Here is a 21,018-nt window from a genome sequence, read left to right as displayed (position 1 = left end):
TCTATCTGTCTGTCTGTCTGCGACCGCCGTTTCTCGACGACCGCCGTTCTGATCTGATTGAAACTTGCCAGGAATATTGCTGGGGACCCGTGGATGTGCCTTTTCAAGGTTTGATATTAATCGGACAATATGTATATAACACACACACACACACACACACACACACACACACACACACACACACACACACACACACACACACACACACACACACACACACACACACACACACACACACACACGACTTGATTCCGTAGGAAGTGTTCTCCTGTTTACTGTTTCATTCTGTTTGAATGACAGACCGCTGGTAGCTTGTACATGTTGTGTTTGAGCCTGTGGAGTAACTGCTGGAATAGATGTCCCGGTTCTTCCCGCCATCTTTGTTCTTTATTTATTTCACACTTTCTAAAAAAAAAAAATTCACACTTCTCTTCATTCATTCCAATTCTTTCTTTTTTCTTCCCTTTTATCTCCGTCACTCTCTATTCCTCTTTTTCTATATCTCGAAGGAGAAGTGAATTCTTGAAAGAATTTTTTCTGTCAGGCTCTTTTGGCGACACCTGGATGGGTTTGAAGGTGGCGGAGTAGTGGCTGAAACACGAATCCTTCCCTGGTTCCTCCTGATGACTCCATCTTTACTTCTTGGTTTTCCGTTTGATCACCACAGTTTTAAACCTGTTCCACCTCACACACCCAGTTTGCGTCCAACACATGAAGCTAAGTCCATCTTTTACGTGAAAGGGGCGTGGCCGTGAAACGAGGGAAGTGAGTGAAAGGGGCGTGGCCATGAAACGAGGAAAGTGAGTGAAAGGGGCGTGGCCGTGAAACGAGGGAAGTGAGTGAAAGGGGCGTGGCCGTGAAACGAGGGAAGTGAGTGAAAGGGGCGTGGCCGTGAAACGAGGGAAGTGAGTGAAAGGGGCGTGGCCGTGAAACGAGGGAAGTGAGTGAAAGGGGCGTGGCCGTGAAACGAGGGAAGTGAGTGAAAGGGGCGTGGCCGTGAAACGAGGGAAGTGAGTGAAAGGGGCGTGGCCGTGAAACGATGAAAGTGAGTGAAAGGGGCGTGGCCGTGAAACGAGGGAAGTGAGTGAAAGGGGCGTGGCCATGAAACGAGGGAAGTGATTGAAAGGGGCGTGGCCGTGAAATGAGGGAAGTGAGTGAAAGGGGCGTGGCCGTGAAAGGAGGGAAGTGAGTGAAAGGGGCGTGGCCGTGAAACGAGGGAAGTGAGTGAAAGGGGCGTGGCCGTGAAACGAAGGAAGTGAGTGAAAGGGGCGTGGCCGTGAAATGAGGGAAGTGAGTGAAAGGGGCGTGGCCGTGAAACGATGAAAGTGAGTGAAAGGGGCGTGGCCGTGAAACGAGGGAAGTGAGTGAAAGGGGCGTGGCCATGAAACGAGGGAAGTGATTGAAAGGGGCGTGGCCATGAAACGAGGGAAGTGAGTGAAAGGGGCGTGGCCATGAAACGAGGGAAGTGAGTGAAAGGGGCGTGGCCCTGAAACGAGCGAAGTGATTGAAAGGGGCGTGGCCGTGAAACGAAGGAAGTGAGTGAAAGGGGCGTGGCCATGAAACGAGGGAAGTGATTGAAAGGGGTGTGGCCGTAAAACGAAGGAAGTGAGTGAAAGGGGCGTGGCCGTGAAAGGAGGGAAGTGAGTGAAAGGGGCGTGGCCGTGAAACGAGGGAAGTGAGTGAAAGGGGCGTGGCCATGAAACGAGGGAAGTGAGTGAAAGGGGCGTGGCCGTGAAACGAGGGAAGTGAGTGAAAGGGGCGTGGCCGTGAAACGAGGGAAGTGAGTGAAAGGGGCGTGGCCGTGAAACGAGGGAAGTGAGTGAAAGGGGCGTGGCCATGAAACGAGGGAAGTGATTGAAAGGGGCGTGGCCGTGAAACGAAGGAAGTGAGTGAAAGGGGCGTGGCCGTGAAACGAAGGAAGTGAGTGAAAGGGGCGTGGCCATGAAACGAGGGAAGTGAGTGAAAGGGGCGTGGCCATGAAACGAAGGAAGTGAGTGAAAGGGGCGTGGCCATGAAACGAGGGAAGTGAGTGAAAGGGGCGTGGCCATGAAACGAAGGAAGTGAGTGAAAGGGGCGTGGCCATGAAACGAGGGAAGTGAGTGAAAGGGGCGTGGCCATGAAACGAGCGAAGTGATTGAAAGGGGCGTGGCCATGAAACGAGGGAAGTGAGTGAAAGGGGCGTGGCCATGAAACGAGCGAAGTGATTGAAAGGGGCGTGGCCCTGAAACGAGCGAAGTGATTGAAAGGGGCGTGGCCGTGAAAAGGTGAATTGAGGGAGAGTTTTGAATAAAGGGACAGGTGAAAGGACAGGTAAAGGTAATGTCGAGTGGGTGGTGACTTGCTGCAGAGCTGTGTTTATCCTCGTACATCATGCCTTCTGGTGAGTTCCATTAAGCTGTTTGCTCCTCTCTCTCGCATTTACCTTTCACCTCTTGTTCAGAAACACATTTTAATTAATACCGTTGTGTTTATCGTTGATTTTCCTGATACTCCAAGTTTTAGTGATTCCTGTATCGTCATGGACATTGTCAAATGTAATAACGTTTTGAGGAATGATTTATTTTTATTATTTATTTATTTATTTTTAAACGGATGAGTACTGCAAAAAACAGACAGTGCCCCCTTGTACCTTGAAAGCACAGAGTATCAAACGTACAGGTGAGAGAATAATAATCATAGTAATAGTAAAAGAAAAGCAAGGTGATAGAATTGTACACACAAAACAACATTATAATAAGTATACTGTGTTAGACTTTAAGATATTTGGTTGCTCTGGAGCAGAAAGCCTTGATCCTGGATGTTGTTGGGTGACCTACAGTGGCATCTGGTATTATTGTGGGCATGTCGGAGCGGTCATACTGAAACAGTGACCACTCTCCGTCTTGCCAGTAAGACGCTGTACAGCAAAGCTTCCAAAGGAAGTATCAAAGTGAACCATGATGGAGGTAGCGTGGTCTTCAGAAGTGCTGGAACTACTTGTGTGCAGTCTGTACATCAGACCCAGACCTGCTACAGTTCTCCTGTGTGGTCAGGGGATCGATATTAAATTCCTGTGGAGGGGCCCCTTGATACGTCCAGCACGATGTTGCACATCATCCAGCTTTTTAAGATACTTAGCACTTGCAGACATTCATACAAGGGGAGCACATTCCATTGTGCTCTGGACATGGGCTTTGTACACTTGGGCTCGGCCAAGCGGATCCAAGCATGGAAGAACATACTTTGATTGTGATGTCATCGCAGAGCATGATGGATATCGGAGATTAGTTTGCATGTTTATCTGTCATCCGAGAGTGAGAGAGTGAGAGAGTGAGAGAGTGACTGACTGAGCTTATCTCCAACCTAGCAAGTTTGCTATAAGCAGATTGTAGTTGAGGTGGTCCATAATGTAGTCATGGGATTATGAACGATGTATGATGGTTTCTGTTTGGTATCTTGTACGACACTGGTTCCACAACAGCCTGTGGTGAACTTGTTGCTTCAGACATCATGTGCAGCTGAAAATGGAAGACGAGATTTATTGAAGTGGAGTATGATGTTTGAAGTGTGATCACATTATACATGAGCATGCTATCTGTTTCATTTTGGTGTCAAATGGAAAGCATTAGGCAACAGATCATTGCCATTGAATAGTTGTTTTCTCTGGGAAATAAAGAATGTTGGCGCAGGGTTGACCAGCCCAAGTTAACCCACTCCCCAACCCAAATTTGTCGGAGCCAGGCGGTTAACACCGACAGCCTCCGGACGGCCGAGCGGTTCCTTATTATGTGGAGGCGGACACGCTGATCGACATAGATTTCAACACTTGCTTGAAGGGCATGGCGGATGGGCTGAAGATTATACCATAAGGGGGTTTAATCCGCGGACCCACGACCATTACACGAATACAATACCTTCAAAATAAGCACATTTAATGCACACACAAATATTTACAAAGACAATAATGTAAAAGGAAATGACGCTAATAAATAAATAACTCCTACGGTCAAGGCCTCGCACACTGACTCGAATACAGACAAAGGATGACTGAAAAGAAAACCCCCTTTTGTAGAACACTGGTACTCATCTTGGGCCAGAGCTGATCCCCGTGGAACCTGGCATGGAGGCCCTCCACCAGCACGTGCGCACGCAGGCAAAATGGCAAGTCACTCGTCACCGGGCAGACGTGCGCCAGGCAATCCGCAAACAGCTTTTTCCCACACGAAGGCTCAATGTCCCAGCCTTCCTCTTTCAAAGGTGCTACCTGCCTCGTGCTGTCCTCACACCGACTGTGTGTGTGTGCGTGCGCGTGCATTCATTTTCTGCCGAACCAGACGGTTGTCTTCCAAAATGTGTCAGCCTCTCTTGTCTCTTCGATCACTCCCCCCTCCTTCTGCACTCTATCTCCTCTGCCTGGGGCCTGGCCTGCTCTCCCCCAAACCCGGGAATGCGGGGCTTCTGTTTTGTGGTTTCAGGGATGCGTTACCCAGCTTTACTGCCTGGCTCTCAGTATAAACAAGCTCAAATGAGCTCAACTCCTCGTCCTTAATGACGTCATAAAAACGAATATGACGTCATTGTGATGTATCAGGTTTGCCATAAATAATTATCTGTGCTAATGCCCGGCTTGATTCCCGCAAACAAAATTCAAACAGCTTGCCTAGTTTCGGAGATAATGGTATAGGCGATATTATGACAACTTTTTTTTTTCTAGGAAGAATTTCCAAAATCGGAGATGGTTACCGCCTGCGCGTGGGCTTTCTGCATATACATGGCAAGTTTCACGAAGATCCGATGAAAACTCTGGGTTGTGAAACAAAAAAAAATGTCAAAAAATTGATATGACATGTGCGGTAATTCATCTCTGCTAATGCCCTGTTCGATTCCCGCAAACAGAATTCAAAAAGCTTGCCAATTTTAGGCGATTTCCATTAGCAGAGATATTTTGACGTCATAACTTTTTTTTTTTCTTGGAGAAATTTTCAAAATTGGAGACCGTTACTGTCTGTGCAGGGAATTTTTATTTATATACATACAGTGGGGAGAACAAGTATTTGATACACTGCCGATTTTGCAGGTTTTCCCACTTACAAAGCACGTCGAGGTCTGTAATTTTTATCATAGGTACACTTCAACTGTGAAAGACGGAATCTAAAACAAAAATCCTGAAAATCACATTGTATGATTTTAAAATAATTATTTTGCATTTTATTGCATGAAATAAGTATTTGATACATCAGAAAAAAACAGAACTTAATATTTGGCACAGAAACCTTTGTTTGCAATTACAGAGATCAGACGTTTCCTATAGTTCTTAACCAGGTTTGGCCAGACTGCAGCAGGGATTTTGGCCCACTCCTCCATACAGATCTTCTCCAGATCCTTCAGGTTTCGGGGCTGTCACTGGGCAACACAGACTTTCAGCTCCCTCCAAAGATTTTCTATTGGGTTCAGGTCTGGAGACTGGCTAGGCCACTCCAGGACCTTGAGATGCTTCTTACGGAGCCACTCCTTAGTTGCCCTGGCTGTTTCGGGTCGTTGTCATGCTGGAAGACCCAGCCACGCCCCATCTTCAATGCTCTTGTTGAGGGAAGGAGGTTGTTGGCCAAGATCTCGCGATACATGGCCCCATCCATCCTCCCCTCAATACGGTGCAGTCGACCTGTCCCCTTTGCAGAAAAGCATCTCCAATGAATGATGTTTCCACCTCCATGCTTCACAGTTGGCATGGTGTTCTTGGGGTTGTACTCATCCTTCTTACTCCAAACACGGCGAGTGGAGTTTAAACCAAAAAGCTCTATTTTGGTCTAAGACCACATGACCTTCTCCCATTCCTCCTCTGGATCATCCAGATGGTCATTGGCAAACTTCAGACGGGCCTGGACATGCGCTGGCTTGAGCAGAGGGACCTTGCGTGCACTGCAGGATTTTAATCCATGACGGCGTAGTGTGTTGCGTATGGTTTTCTTTGATACTGTGGTCCCAGCTCTCTTCAGGTCATTGACCAGGTCCTGCCGTGTAGTTCTGGGCTGATCCCTCACCTTTCTCATGATCATTGAAACTCCACAATGTGAGATCTTGCATGGAGCCCCAGACCGAGGGAGATTGACTTATCTTGAACTTCTTCCATTTTCTTAATTGTGCCAACAGTTGTTGCCTTCTCACCAAGCTGCTTGCCTATTGTCCTGTAGCCCATCCCAGCCTTGTGCAAGTCTACAATTTTGTCACTGATGTCCTTAGACAGCTCTCTGGTCTTGCCCATTGTGGAGAGGTTGGAGTCTGATTGATTGAGTGTGGACAGCTGTCTTTTATGTAGATAACGAGTTCAAACAGGTGCAGTTAATACAGGTAATGAGTGGAGAATGGGAGGGCTTCTTAAAGACAAAACTAATAGGTCTGTGAGAGCCAGAATTCTTACTGGTTGGTAGGTGATCAAATACTTATTTCATGCAATAAAATGCAAATTAATTATTTAAAAATCATACAATGTGATTTTCAGGATTTTTGTTTTAGATTCCGTCTTTCACAGTTGAAGTGTACCGATGATAAAAATTACAGACCTCTACGTGCTTTGTAAGTGGGAAAACCTGCAAAATCGGTAGTGTATCAAATACTTGTTCTCCCCACTATATATATATATATATATATATATATATATATATATATATATATATATATATATATATATATATATATATATATATATATATATATATATATATATATATGCGCCAAGTTTCAGAAAGTTTCGATGGAGGCTGTGAAACAAAAGTCCACAAGAAGAAGATTAAGAACAACAACGTGAATAAGACTTCGAGATCCTCCACGAGGATCTAAAAACAGGGCAATCATATACTGGAGAACTTATTATTTTCCGTTGGCTAATTAACACCGCACCACCCCTTGCGTAGCACTTAAGCTCACAGATTCCCTAACTTTGTTCCATCGAGATGATTCTACTCGACCATGGACCAAGCAACTCAACACAATGCTAAATATCTTTATAAATTCTTCCATCTACCCCTACAACCATAACAATATTGAAGATTTGGGTAAACCACCTTTTATTATGAAGGTGTAGCCACTCTAAATTCACTAACCGAATCGATGGACATAATCGGCCGATAAAACGTGTAGAATGAAAAGCAAGGAAACTAGAAGGGCACTCGGTAGAGTACATACCCTCCACCACATAATGCCTGATCCACGCGAACATATCGGGCCGAATATTTTTTTGAAATATCATGCTTTACAGCACTATATTGTTTTTTTTGCCCTCTGAATGGTGAAGAATCACTTTAAAAATTAAACATTTCTCGTATTCGGATCTTCACCAAAATCGAATAGATTCATCCTTGCCACATACCCAACATGTCCAACTTTTTTGAGATGTCGTGGCCAAAAATATTGGCACCCTTGCACTTTTTTTTTTTTTTTTTTTTTTTTTTTTTTTCAAATAACTCGATTTTCTCTAAAAATAAGTTGAAATTGAGAAAAGTATTTTGTCTCCACAATTCATTATTTCACTTAATATTACAGAACCTTTGTTTTTGAGTCAGAACTTGATGCATCCTTTTTAAATCAGAAAATGAAACGAAATGACTGAAATTATTGACACATGAGGCTTGATATTTGATAGCACAGCGTTTGGACAAAATAACTTCAGTGAAGCACTTCTTATAGCCATGAATGAGCTTCCTACATCTCTCTACTGGCAGTTTGATCCACTCTTCTTGTGCAAACTGCTCCAGTTCTCCCAGATTTGAAGGGTGCCTTCTCCCAACTGCTGTTTTCATATCTCCCCACAGATGTTTAATGGGATTTAGATCTGGACTCATTGCAGGCCACTTCAGAACAGTTCAGCTTTTTGTCGTGATCCATTCCTGGCTGCTTTTTGAAGTGTTTGGGGTCGTTGTCCTGCTTCAAGACCCATGACCTTTGACGGAGACCCAGCTTTCTGACACTGGGTTGAACATTGTGCTCCAAAATGCCTCCTTGGTAATTTCCTGATTTCATGATGTCATGCACACACTCAAGGCACCCAGTGCCAGAGGCAGCACAGCAACACTTAAACATCACTGACCCTCCTCCATGTTTGACTGTAGGGAAGGTGTTCTTTTCTTTGAACTTCATTTTATTTTCTGTAAACTTAGAGATGATGTTCTTTATTAAAAAGCTCTAATTTTGGTCTCAGCTGTCCACAGGACATTCTCTCAGAACGATTTTGACTTGTTCAGGTGTGTTTTGGCAAATTCCAGTCGGGCTTTCTTGCATCTCTCTCAGCAGTGGAAATCTCTCCTGTCTCCTACCATAGAACCCCCTTTCATTGAGTTGGCCATGGATGGTGCGAGTTGAAGCTGTCGTACCTTGTGTGTGAAGGTCAGCTTGAAAGTGTTTGGCAGTTGATCGAGGTTCTTTCTCTACCATTCTAACAATCCTTCGCTGCAATCTTCGATCGAGTTTTCTCTTGTGGCCGCATCCAGGGCGGTTGGCTCCACTGCCATGGGCTTTAAACTTCCCGATAACATTGCATATGATGGACACAGGAACATCAAGGTCTCTGGAGATGGACTTGCAGCCTTGAGATTGTCCATGCTTGTCTACAATCTTGTGTCGGACCTCAGACTATTCTCTGATTTTTCTCTCTTTTCTCCTTGCTCATTGTGTTACACACAGTGACACAAAACAGCAGAATGACTCCTTTTCTCCACTAAAACTGGTTGAATGAGTGATTTTTTTTTTTCTTCTTCATATTGCAGGTACCTGAAACTCACCACAGGTGAGTTCATTTCCAAAGTAAAGGAGAATCGCCTGCTTGAAATCTATTTCTAACAACTTGTAAAAGGTGCCAATAATATTCTCTGGGCCATTTTATGATTTCTGTGTGGAATAAGCTAAGATTTAGTAGGTTTTTTTTCACCTTTTTTGTTTTATTCTACTGCAAACCAAAAAAAATACATATGTGGATAGCAAAATATTTTTTAATTTCAACAATTTTCTGGAAGAAATGGTGTAGTAATTTAGAAAAGGGCAAGGGTGCCAATATTTTTTGCCATAACGGTGTAAAATATTTGGCCCTTTCTCTCAATGGTGAAGTAGCACTTAAAAATTCTCGGAGTCTGATCCGAATCCGAATCTTCACCAAAATCTACTCTGTTCGTTCTTGTCACACACCCAACCTGTCCACAAAATTTCATCTGGATCCGTCCAACTTTTTGAGATATCCTGCACACAGACAAACAAAGGGGTGAAAACATAACCTCCTTCACCTTCGGTGGAGGTAAAAAGCTCTCTTAACAGTGAAAATATAAGAAGTGGATTGGGGGGTAGACGAGGTTCCACGACCACTTTTGGCAGATCTAAATTGTGGTTTTCAAAACATCTACTCTAAACATGCAAATTGTGATATAATGTGACTTATCAATGAACCTCTTAACCCTCAATTGCCAATTTTGTTGCACAGACAAATAGACAAAGACAAAGGGGTGAAAACGTAACCACCTTAATACTCTTTAATTTGATATATAATATGTGGGTATTCAATCATGTTGAGATCCTATATATATATATATATATATATATATATATATATATATATATATATATATATATATATATATATATATATATATATATATATATATATATATATATATATATATATATATATATATATATATATATATATATATATCTATATATATATCATGTTTTCTTTGGTTCGGAATTCACGTTCGCCGCAGAGCCGTGATTCTCATTTTGATTGTACCTCCCTTAAAAGGGTTCAAATACTTTGTGCATTCCTATATTTTCAATGTTAGCATTTCATGCTCAACATCTCGAGACTTCAAAAAAAATAGTCTGTTCGGTTGTGGGTAGGTGGCGGTGCATGATGACCTATCTGGCCCATGGCTTATCTCTTACACTCTTGCTTAATTGTTTGATTATGGAAGAATATTTTGGAGAGGCAAGTGTTGTCCTGCCCACCCCTCTTGGGCCTTCATGGACCCATATGTAGGTATGCAGCTATGTCTACTTTGTGGAATCATTTTGAGTAGTCTTGGACATTCTCACTGTAAAATGCAGTGGATTCCTGTTTAATCCAAGTACTGAGCTTAAACCAATTTTGAGTTGGGCTGTCTGAACAGAGGAAGAAGGAGAATTACAAACTGGCTGTTTTGGGTCACTCAGTTTTGTAGTTCAGCGATGTTGTCCAAAAGTTTATTGAGTGTTCTTGGATGTGAAATCCATCATTGATTGCTGGTAGATTCCTTCTAAGTTTGTATCTTGGTCTATATGTGTATGTAATGTTTACTGCTGTTCTTGCTTGATGGTTGAATCGGACCTCGGTGTGTTGTCCAATGGAAGGTGTGGAGGAAATCCATTTCATTTGAGCTGTTTCGTCTGGGTTTGATTCTTGACCCAACTATAAATTGCTGGTTTTGTTTCTTAGGCAGGGCATTGCATGACAGTGTGCCGTCTCTCGGATGGACTTGAGCTGGGCACCAATAGTACGGCAATTACCGGCTCCTTGCACACAAATCGCAACTTCCTGACAAAACCACGCACCAGTCGAACATCAGGCCTGACCTGCAGATTTGTGAAAAATTTTGGATGCAAACTTCCCCAGCTGACTCCACACATGTGGAGATAGTAGTTGGAGGTGTAAACTGTTATGCAATGACGGTAGTCCGTCCCCTTTGGTGAGCATTTGGCAGCAGGTGGCGCCCCAATTTCACGATGCCACCAGGCTTGCTAGATTTCCCCATCTGAAATGAACTGGCTTGCTATTTAAATCTCACAGTTAAAAAGAAAGTCTAAAGTTCCTCGCCCGCTCCCCACCCCACCTTACAAATAAATGTGGTATTTCATTTCAAAACATCCATCCATCATGGGGTTTGACATCACGATTTAATGAATACCGCCACCATTTAATGTACTCCTACATTACTGTAGGCTTGTGATGTCATTCCTGTTTGAGTGATTTGTTAATATTTAAATTTCGTTTTTCTTCCTCCATTCATTCTCCATGTTTTCCTTCCCTTGTCTCGTACGCCAAGTGGGCTGCAGCTACACTTTGGGAGGTCCAACTGTCCAAGCACAGACTATAAAGGCACAAAATTGAGTCCAGGTGTGCAAGCATTAAGATTCCATTACGGCCTGTCTCGTCATCCTGTGGTCTATTGGCTGTGATTAGCAGAATGTGCTCGCAGCACAATCCGTCTCGAATGGGGACTTGGACTCTCGCACCACTTGCAGGTCAATTGGGCCTGCCTCTGAGGGTTACTTTGCTTTAGCCAAGGGACTCTTGCAAAGAGTTATGGGATGTGAAATGGTGAACTTGAGTTCAGACATCTTTTCTGCTATGTCACTGGACCACGTGTTGATTGGTGATAAAGAAAATATGTAGTTCGGGGAAGCACTCAAAGGTTATTGCATGTCGGAGTTGTGCACCTCATTAGCTCTTAAGGTGAGGGTTTTGAGTTCTAACCCATCATCACAGCAAACTTAATCTTTCCTTTTCTCAAACGGCTTGCTATTTGACCATCAGTTTGGATTCTACCTTGGCCACTCGTTTTAGAATGATCTGCTGTTTCTCAACCGAAAAGGTCCATGTCTACACACAGGTTAGGCACTCTGCCCTGCTTGCCAAGCTTTGATTGTGGAATGCAAGGCTGCCTTGTTTTCAGGCTTGCTGACTTGCACACGGCTCTCAAATTGATTATCTTGTTCTTCTGATTGAGACGTGGGTGCCCTAAGAGGGCAGTATGTTAAACATGGTCCTCATACTTTATGCATAAATGACCTCTCGCTTCCTCTTTGCCGATGACTCCACATTACGCTACAATTCTCCATCCTGGACTCAACGGTGGCGTCCCATCCTACACTCACTTTGCTGACCTGTCGACGCCGGTCTAAAACTTGGAACATGGCTCATTCCAAGCAAACCTCAGTTTCACGACATCTCTCCGGAGGAATCGGACCGATTCCGGAATATTAATTTTGATAATCGACTACTGGATCTTGGCATCAGTCACAACCTCTCTGAGACAGACCATGCATCGAAGGTTACTGCAGACTGGTCATCTTGCACCATGCCGAGTTCTTCCTCAGTCAATCTGAACTTCTCCAACCTTCAAGGCCTTTGGCTGTAGCTCAATGGGGGTACTGCTCTACATGTAGTGCAGTGACTCTGCTTTGCACCTCTGTCTCTTGGATTCTGTAGAATACAAAGATCTCAACATCATTGCCATCTCTACACAATTAAGTAGAAGCACAGGGCTTGCAGATAGGTTGGTGTCTGTTTTAGACTGCCTTTTCTCAGGTCTTGCTCTTCCCTCGCAAGTCTCTGAACATCAGAGAAGTTCTTCCAGCAACCCTGCCCTTGTGAAACTCCCAAAATATTGGCGCATTGTTCACCTCCATAAGTTTCTTCTTATCTGGCTTGCAGCTCCTCCTCCTTCCTCGGTCTGTTAAATCGCACTACGAGGGATTCAAGTTGACGGGGCACTCCCACCCAACTCGAGTCGTCCTCCATCCCTGTCGCTAATCTTTTTAAGACCCTCATTATTTTCCCTCTTCCAACTTCTCTCCATCTTTAATAATCTAGTGATTATCAAGTTCTGTTCAACATGTTTAACATTTGCTTAAGTGACAGCGGTTGGTTACTTGTGAAATCTCAGCTCGACGTCATTCATCAATTTACAGCCATTTCTTGTTTAATTACCAGTACGTATACCTTTTTGAAACAAAACCACATGAAAAACAAACAAATCTGTAAAACCGTGGGATCCTGTGAATTTAAATTGGTTTTAGGTTCTCCTTCACCAAGCTTAAAGGGGAACCTAAATGCTCGGACCACCTCGCCGTTGAACTATCCCTCGATACCCCACAGAATTGATTATGATGTGCCTCTTTCTGGATTATGAAGTATGTAAAGTCAAAATCTTCTTCAGATTAGCCTTGATGACACACACACACGCACACACGTAGTTCACTAGATCCGTACTGTTTAAGGGTTGCATCTTGGTACGATTGGACTCAAACGGCGAGTAGTTTTGATTTCGCCCCCCCCCACCAAGTAAATATGCTGAGTCACAGAAATTGGATGAGGTTTGTCCGAAATAACCAAGTGCGGATCAGGCCTACAAAATGTTTGCTTTTGTGATTGGAACATTTTTACAGAGCACCGTTATGAAACAACAGAGAAGGCGATAGATCTTGTGCTTTTCTGCCGCGATTGAGAGTGGAGAGGATGCCATCTTCACGATTGAGCGGAAGAAACAGCCTTCGCTCAAAACTGTTACACCATCCCTACCCAGCTACCAGCACATGTGCACGGACCATTTGAGCAGTGAATCAAACACTTGTTGCCATTTCCCGGCAGTTACTACAACAGCACCTGAAAATAATTGTTGTCTTTAAACACAAATTTCTTAAAATGATATTAACCGCCATCTTTTATAGTGGAGCGAGAGAGTATATGTGTATGTATCATCTACTCTGAGAAGATTTCACCAAGGACACCAAAACTGTCAGGGTACCCCCCCAATCAACAGTCATCCATTAACCATCACCCCCTCAATACCCACCACCATCCCCCCCCCACCTCCACAATTACCCATCCACTGGAGAGGGGAAATTGACACCTCATGGACATGACGGTGGGGCACGGTACGGATACAAATGGTGTCTAGGAAAAATATGACTGACAATCCCATAACATACAAGACACCTGGTTAGCCTGCAATGGTGGGGCAAAGCATTTGTTACCCATTTGTTCTGCTGTATCCGAATCTATGATGACAGGTATTTCTGCTCGAGTAATATATAAACCGATTTATAAATGAATACAACATCCCTCCCTTCCAAACTGATAATTGAACGGAAAATGAAACCCCTACTGAGTTGAGGTGGCAATGTGAATCTTTTCACATTAAAAAAAAAAAAAATCGTTTTCATCTTCACGAACACTTCCACCTTCTTCCTCTGAATCGCTCGCACAAAGCTCGAACTGATACAGTTCCACAATTCCCCCGAAAGTGTTTTCATCACTAATTTTGTCTCCAATCGTTTCTTCAACATCTGAGAACAGTCAGTGTTGCTAACGGTGGTATCGGAATTCGTGCTCGACCTGCACTGTTTCTCAATGTAAGCCGCCGTTCGGATCAATATGACTTCAGGGTATGACGTCACTGGTAGATTTGATATCGGAGCATTGAACTATTTTGTACAATTAAAAATAAAGGTTTTAATACATAGTCTGGGCGAATGGAGGAGCAAGTAACACTGGTTCGGACAAAAGGATCGAGAGGGAGAGATGCTAATAGTAGAGCTGAAGGCCAAGATAGAGGCAGACTTGAGCAAACAATGGGTATGGGTGGACAAGATTGATTCAGCAGGAAACTGGAAATTTGGGTGGGGTTAAAGAGGGTAGAAATGATCATGGTTTTGGATGGGGGAATGATCTGAGATGGTGGTGAACAGCTGTCTTGAAGACCTGTAGGGGAGAATGTGGAAGTTTGTTGCACAGGTGGGGCCTGGGGGGGGGGGGGAAACAGAAGAACGAATGAGTGGAGGTGAGCAGCGATTCTGGGTTTAGGTAATTTCACCAGAAGGTGTTGTGCCCTGCAGAAATCTTGGGAGGACAAGAATGTTTTGTTAGTTGGTCAATATAAAGCATTTGACGAATTGCATCTCCATTTCCATGACGTGATGTGTCCGGCAGAAAATAAAGCATGGATTGTGCACTGAACAATGATCATGGAGGTTGTCAAAACAAGTCACCACCAAAGGAATTCCGACGGAGTAGTTTGGCAGGTTTATTCCAGAAGAAGCAAGGCTATAATGAGCTTTACCAGGATGTATATTAAAGCTGTTGAAGAATTTACACTTCAGCACCACCATGCAGATGCGTGTGCAGTTGTGCCCCAATTTTAAAACAAATATCTATCTAATTCCAGCAATCTCTGTGTGTCTGTCTGTCTGTGACCGCTGTTTCTCGACAACCACTGGTCCGATCTAATTGAAACTTGCCACATATATTGCTGGGGACCTGTGGACGTGCCTTTTCAAGGTTTGATATTAATCTGACAAGTGCTTCCCAAGTTATGGCCATTTATTTACCAAACCAATGATAGGACATGGTGCTATGACATCACAAATTTTTTTTATTTTATTTTTTGCACGTATGGGCACGCACCAGTATCAATAATACTCTCATTCATCTCTCTATGTGTAACATTCTGTTCCATACATTAGTTGGACAGTTCGTCTGATGCCACCCACAATTTCATCCTGAAAAATCATACGACCACCCTGTTGGTGCTGACAGCTCTGTGAAGTCAGACTTCTTCAGAGTTGTCCTATTCACATTTGCCATGCCCTCCCGATGAGTTTTCTTTCCAGTGTAAAATCGCCAAAGTGATAGTTGAAAGGATTTTTGAGCTGATTGGTGTTGCAGGCCTTGTGCAGATAGGTCACAACAATCAAGTGAGTGGTCTGTTGTGTGTGCATATACAGGCCAAACTAGAGGGGGAGCACTCTTTGGAGTGCAAAACCTCCGCCGCCAATACTACTAGGTCACTCAAGTGAACCTGATATCCTATTCATTCAATTTGACCTCAACAATGCTCACAGAGTTATAGTTTGCAACTTTCCCTTTTACTTTTAACTTTTACATACTCTATTCATTCGTCATAACTAGATTCCTTGAGACAGATTGATTTTATGTGGGTATATTCACCTGAAGTTCCAAAATCAGCCGCAATTATAATTTTGGCATGTTTTTTTTTGTTGGAAATCGCTTAACATGTAGAAATGCAAAAAAAAAAAAAAATCAATTTTGTTGAAAATTTTTTTTTTGGGGGGGGGGGGGTTGGTTGGAAATCACTTAAAACATGTAGAAATGCAAAAAAAAAAATATATATATTTTTTCAACTTGGCCGCCATAGCGGCCATATTGGATTTTGGACCAAGTCCAAAATATAATGGCATGATCCTTGGACCATACCTAACCCCCCACCAAGTTCCGTCGAGTTTTTCCGTAATACTGTTCACAAACAAAGGGGTGGAGGTTGATAACTCTGGCATTCTCTCAAGCAGGTCTCCTACTGTGGAGGTTATGTTGAAGTTGAGTGGTTTTGGGGTTGGAAGAGGGAGGTTGAGGACTTGGGGTATGGCGGGGGCAGGGGGGAGGTTGATGATGTGGGGAGGGAGAGATGAGGACTTTAAGTCAAACTAGTATGTTCCCGAGGTCCCTGTTGGTAATAAATATAATTCCTTAAATGGGAATTGATCCACCATGAACAAGTGAAGCCATTTTGGGCCTTTCCTTTCATTGGAGTGAAAGCGGCTCAACTCCTGGCTCCGTACAAAACTTTTGAACACCGTACAAACAAGGGAGTGATCCGAATAGTGTTGAAACAACAAATGCACAAGGCATCTTGAAATTCATAATCAAGAACACATTCGAGTGCACTTGCGCCAATCTTACAAAACTGCATTGCATCGTGGGGGACACTACCAATTTCTACAGCTGGGCGATCATTGAGCAGGGTCAAACTGATCAAGAATCATCTTTGCTCCATAACGACTGGAGAATGGCTTTCTGGACTGGCATTTCTCAGGATAGAAAAATGATCTTGCCTCAAGAGTACATGACTCGTCGGTGGTTGCTAGCTTTGCTGGAATGCGCAAAGGGTGCAAAGTTTCATGTCAAGGTCGGTTCAAAGTTGAATTTGCCTTATAAATAATGCCATACCAGACATCTTTAGATTGTTCAGACGGCAACATTTAATGTATTCTTTCCATAACGGTTTTATTTTTCCCCTGTCGAGATGGTTCAGGGCTGAGGCCAATAAGTGTCACATCTGTGGCCAAATGAACATGCGATGTATGCTTCCCTGCTTACATGTGATCAATAATTTGGCATGATTTTTGCCCTCCCTCCTTCCCCCTAATGCCAAGGACTGGATACGTCACTGCGTGTCACTAATGTGGCGAAAAGAAAATTTAATCTGGAGGGTAGTCGGTGTGAAGTCCAAGATGAATATAGTCGTGGGACAGCGGGTGGAATTCCATGGGTCACGGGAAACCGGGGGGGGGGGGGGGGGAATAGAGTTGCTTTGGCCAGGAACAGCTGAAGTCGGCGTGGGAACGTTGGCCAATGGAAAAGCGTGTGATCAGCTAGAACCCGTTGGAGTGCTGCTGCGTTCGGGAACGTTGTGCTGGGTCATCATGGTGTCAGAGGTGTACGGCCCACCACAGGCTCAGGAAGGGTCACAATTGCTAATTGCTGTGGGTGACTGGTTGAAACGTGTGCAATCTGATCGTGCCTCATGGCGTTGACTCGACTGTTTCCCTACAGACAGAGTTCGTTAACCATGTGTAGAGGAAGTTGGTTCTGATTTGTAAATGAGGTTTGAGCTTCGGCACTGACTCAACTTGCACAAGCAAACAAATCTCATCTGGGATTAATCGAAGGATGATGACAAAGTTTTGCGCTCATGACTCGGTCACATGAAACTAGTGGACAGGAGGTGTCCTGCTGGTGTTCCATCCGAAACTGTGAACACACTTATCGTCTTCTATGGTATTTGTAACTCGACTAAAAGTACATTGATGTCTCTTGTCTCTTAATGCATTTAACTTGATGGTCAGTTGTGTACAAACTCCTCCACAAGCCTCAGATCACTGCATGAAGAATTTCATCGTAAACTACCTCCATCCAGGTTCAAAGTCAATTGGTACTTGAAAACAAAATTGAGATTTTAGGATGCCATAAGTTTCTTTTGTAGCATGTTTACCACAATTTTTTTGTCTTGTATGGGTTGGCTCATGTCTATGGGATCGGACCACTAAATCTGGTATATATGTATATATTGCAGTGTCTGCTATCACCTGTTTTTTAGTAGTGGATTTTAAAGAGTGGTCCATCATGTGCCAGTAGCTTGTCTGTCATCTTGGGATGTTGGGGTTAATGGTCCAGATTGGGTGGTACATCAGACAAGTCAAATGGTACATTGAGTTTATGGTTTCGTGGAGTCAATCGATCAATTGTTCTGTTAACTAAACAAGCTGTCCCAGAGCTAGATTCTGGAGTTATTTGGTGCTTGGCTTTATTTTACATGTCGTATAATAATCCACAGCATTTATACATACCATATGCCATTCAAAGGCAATATTCTCATGCAACTCGAGGTCGTTGGAGGCAATCCAAATTTTAACAGCTATTTGTACACAGTTCTGGAGCCCAATTGTACGACCGAAAAATTGGAAGCTGTCTGTCTACATACAATTGCCAAAGGAAATTGATGCAAGAAAATGTCCAAATATCTGAACAATTGCCTTGAATTCACATGTTAGCAAAATATTACTAACTAGGACACTCGGTAGAGCGTATACCTCCGCCAGGCTGATTAGTTTGTTTTGTATCCCACTAATAGGCTGGATCTGGATTCGGACCTGAACTAAAATTTAATCTGCGTCGTCTTGTCACCGAACCAACTAATCCACTATTTTTTTATTATTTTTTTAAATCCAAATCCATCCATAACATTTTTTTTAGAGATCCCGTTGACAGACAGACAGCCTGGGTGAAAACACAACCTCCAACCACCTTCAGCAGCAGAGGTAAAGATCATTTTACACGGAATAGAAGATTCCATGGAACGATAAATACTTGTTGAGCAATGAGGTTTCAGAAGAGGTACAAAGGGATCAAATTACAAATCTGACATGGATCATGGAAAAAGGAAAGGAGTATCTTTTTTTTTTTTTCTTATTCTTCTTTTAAAAAAAGATTCCTGCAAAGCTTTCGATTCTAGAGTCTGGTCCGTCCAGACAAGATCTGTGACTTTCTACGGGTAGCATGTAAACCTGTACTAACCTGTTCCATGGTCGGGTTGTCGGCGACTAAACCCTCTCCTCCACCAGGTTTTCTGGTGAGGAGGGTGTTTGGATATGGACACCTGCAGGATTAAAAACAAAACCTGTCAAAGGGCGGAGGAGCTCCTTGTGAGTCAGCGGCCATCCATATCTAGTGCCCAACTGTCTGTGGACGTCCTCCTGCAGTTGGGAACCCCTCACTTGGAGATTGGTGGCAGGATTTACCCTCTGGCCACTGTAAAACGCTTCATTCTGCAAAACGCACAAAAAAAAATGCAAAGAAAACTAAAAACCCACTTGGTGGGAGTACCTCCTGTGCAGCTGCCCCTTCACAGGGCAGCTCACCAGATGACGGCATTAGGGCAAAGCCTTTGGGACCCCATTCTTAGAGGAAGAAAAGCATGGGGGTAACCCTCCTGGGTCGGATTGTGGTGGTCTTGTGGTCTCCTCAGATTAACCTGAGGCGAACCCTTTCGGGTGGGTGCCTGGAATGTCTTATCCCTGAGAGGATCACCTGTCTCTGCTATCATCTGAGCTCAAGTGTTTGAACATCAGAATTGCAGCACTCTCTGAGGTTAGGAGACCGGATAGTGATGAGATCATGGCGGGTAATTACAGGAACGATTGGTCTGGTCACTCTAATGGTTACTCTGCCCAAGATTTGCTGTTGCTGTGTCCAATAAGCTGACTCCAATGATTGAGGTAACCGGTTAACGAGCATATTTTGAGACAAAGCATTCGTCACTCCTTGGGTGTCGCTTCCCTGGTCTCTGTATCTGCTCCGACTGAGGCGAGTGATCTCACCGTGAAAGATGCGTTCTATGCCACGCTCGAGTCTGTGGTTGATCAGTGCCCCAGACGAGATGCTCTTCTCGTCTTGGGGGATTTCAATGCATCGACTGGAACTGATGGGGATGGTTACGAGACATGTGTTGGTCCCCATAGGTCTGGAACTGTGAATCAGAATAGTACCAAGTTCCTTGACTTTGCAAGAAGTCATGAATTTAGGCATGCTGTTCCTGGTTTCAGTGCAAACGGGCTCATCGCTTGACTTGGTATTCCAATACTGGTGTGGCAAAGAAGATTGACCATGTGCTCATTGATGGTCGCTGGAGGATGATCCAGAACTGCAGGGTCTACCAAAGTGCTCAGTTCCTCAATACCGACCACAGGCTTGTTGTAGCACCTCTGAAGCTGCAGCTTAAATCCTGGAGAATGGTACCATCCCAGCATAGGCTGGATGTTGGCAAGCTCAGGGATGAGAAGGTAGCTGAGGAGTTTGCAAACGGGCTGAGTGGGGATTTGGGAGGTCCAGGTGTTTTGGGAATCATGAAGAGTTGTGGAGTACCTTCAAGACGACCGTCCTTGCCAGTAGATGTCTTGAAATCCACTATTGGGTGAATAATTTTTTTCTCCCAAGGGACACTGGATACCATTGACCAGAGTCATAGGGTCGTGCTTGATGGCAGAGCACAGCTTTTCAGGGAGTTGAGGCATATAACTGTACATGTTCTGAGGGTGACTAAGGAGGCCTATGTGTGAGGAATCTGTAGTCATGTGATTCTCATCCTGCTTGGAGGAATTGAAGCATTGCATTCCTCCAAGCCCATCCTCTGTGTCCTGCAGTTAGTGGAGGGTGGTGGATTCCTGGCAGGAGTCCAAAGTGAAGGCCTGCGGGGCTGGTTACTTTGAGCGACTTTACCAGGCTGATCCACCAGCTGTTGAGTTGGACATCAAGAGTGCAACTATCCCTGTTGCTGACCCTTCAATCAACTGTGAATGACCTTCGTTTGTGAAAACACAGCCTGCGGTGAACCAGTTGAAAGAGGGTAATCCATTCTGAACTTCTCAAGGCTGGAAATGCTGCACTTGTCATTGCATGCAGTTCTGTGCTCTGTCTGGAATGCAAGCATCATCCCAACTGACTGGAAGAGGGGCCTTGGTGTTCCTCTCTGGAAAAGGAAGGGTGATTGCTAAGACTGGAACAACTACCGAGGGGTGTCGCTGCTCTCAGTGTCGGGAAAGGTCTTTGCTTGGATAATTATTGATGGGGTTCACCACCATCTGCTTGAGTACCAGTGACCAGAGCAGTCGGGCTTTACACCAAATAGGTCAATGATTGACCGTGTCCTTGCTCTTCCATTCCTCACT

The 21,018-nt window shown here is 44.0% G+C and overlaps 1 protein-coding gene and 1 long non-coding RNA gene across 2 annotated transcripts in view; one reads left to right on the top strand and one right to left on the bottom strand.

The window, feature by feature from the left end:
• Nucleotides 1-2,322: 2,322 nt before the first annotated feature.
• LOC147025914 (tetraspanin-4-like) overlaps nucleotides 2,323-21,018 on the top strand; it is a 151,944-nt gene continuing 133,248 nt past the window's right edge. Inside the window, exon 1 of the mRNA XM_085880816.1 lies at nucleotides 2,323-2,380. Coding sequence (XP_085736942.1) covers nucleotides 2,371-2,380 — 10 coding nt within the window. The 5' untranslated portion in view covers nucleotides 2,323-2,370. The remainder of the gene's footprint in view (nucleotides 2,381-21,018) is intronic.
• Nucleotides 2,557-21,018, bottom strand: part of LOC147025916 (uncharacterized) — a 46,599-nt gene continuing 28,137 nt past the window's right edge. The window contains exon 2 of the long non-coding RNA XR_015058054.1: nucleotides 2,557-3,497. This is a non-coding gene — a long non-coding RNA (uncharacterized LOC147025916). The remainder of the gene's footprint in view (nucleotides 3,498-21,018) is intronic.

Source organism: Eptatretus burgeri, chromosome 5 (genome assembly GCF_056783735.1).
Source record: "Eptatretus burgeri isolate ZD-2024b chromosome 5, Ebu_testis_v1, whole genome shotgun sequence".
NCBI lineage: Eukaryota > Metazoa > Chordata > Myxini > Myxiniformes > Myxinidae > Eptatretus > Eptatretus burgeri.
Note: the sequence above shows the minus strand (reverse complement) of the source record. Positions and strands in the feature narration are given on the sequence as shown.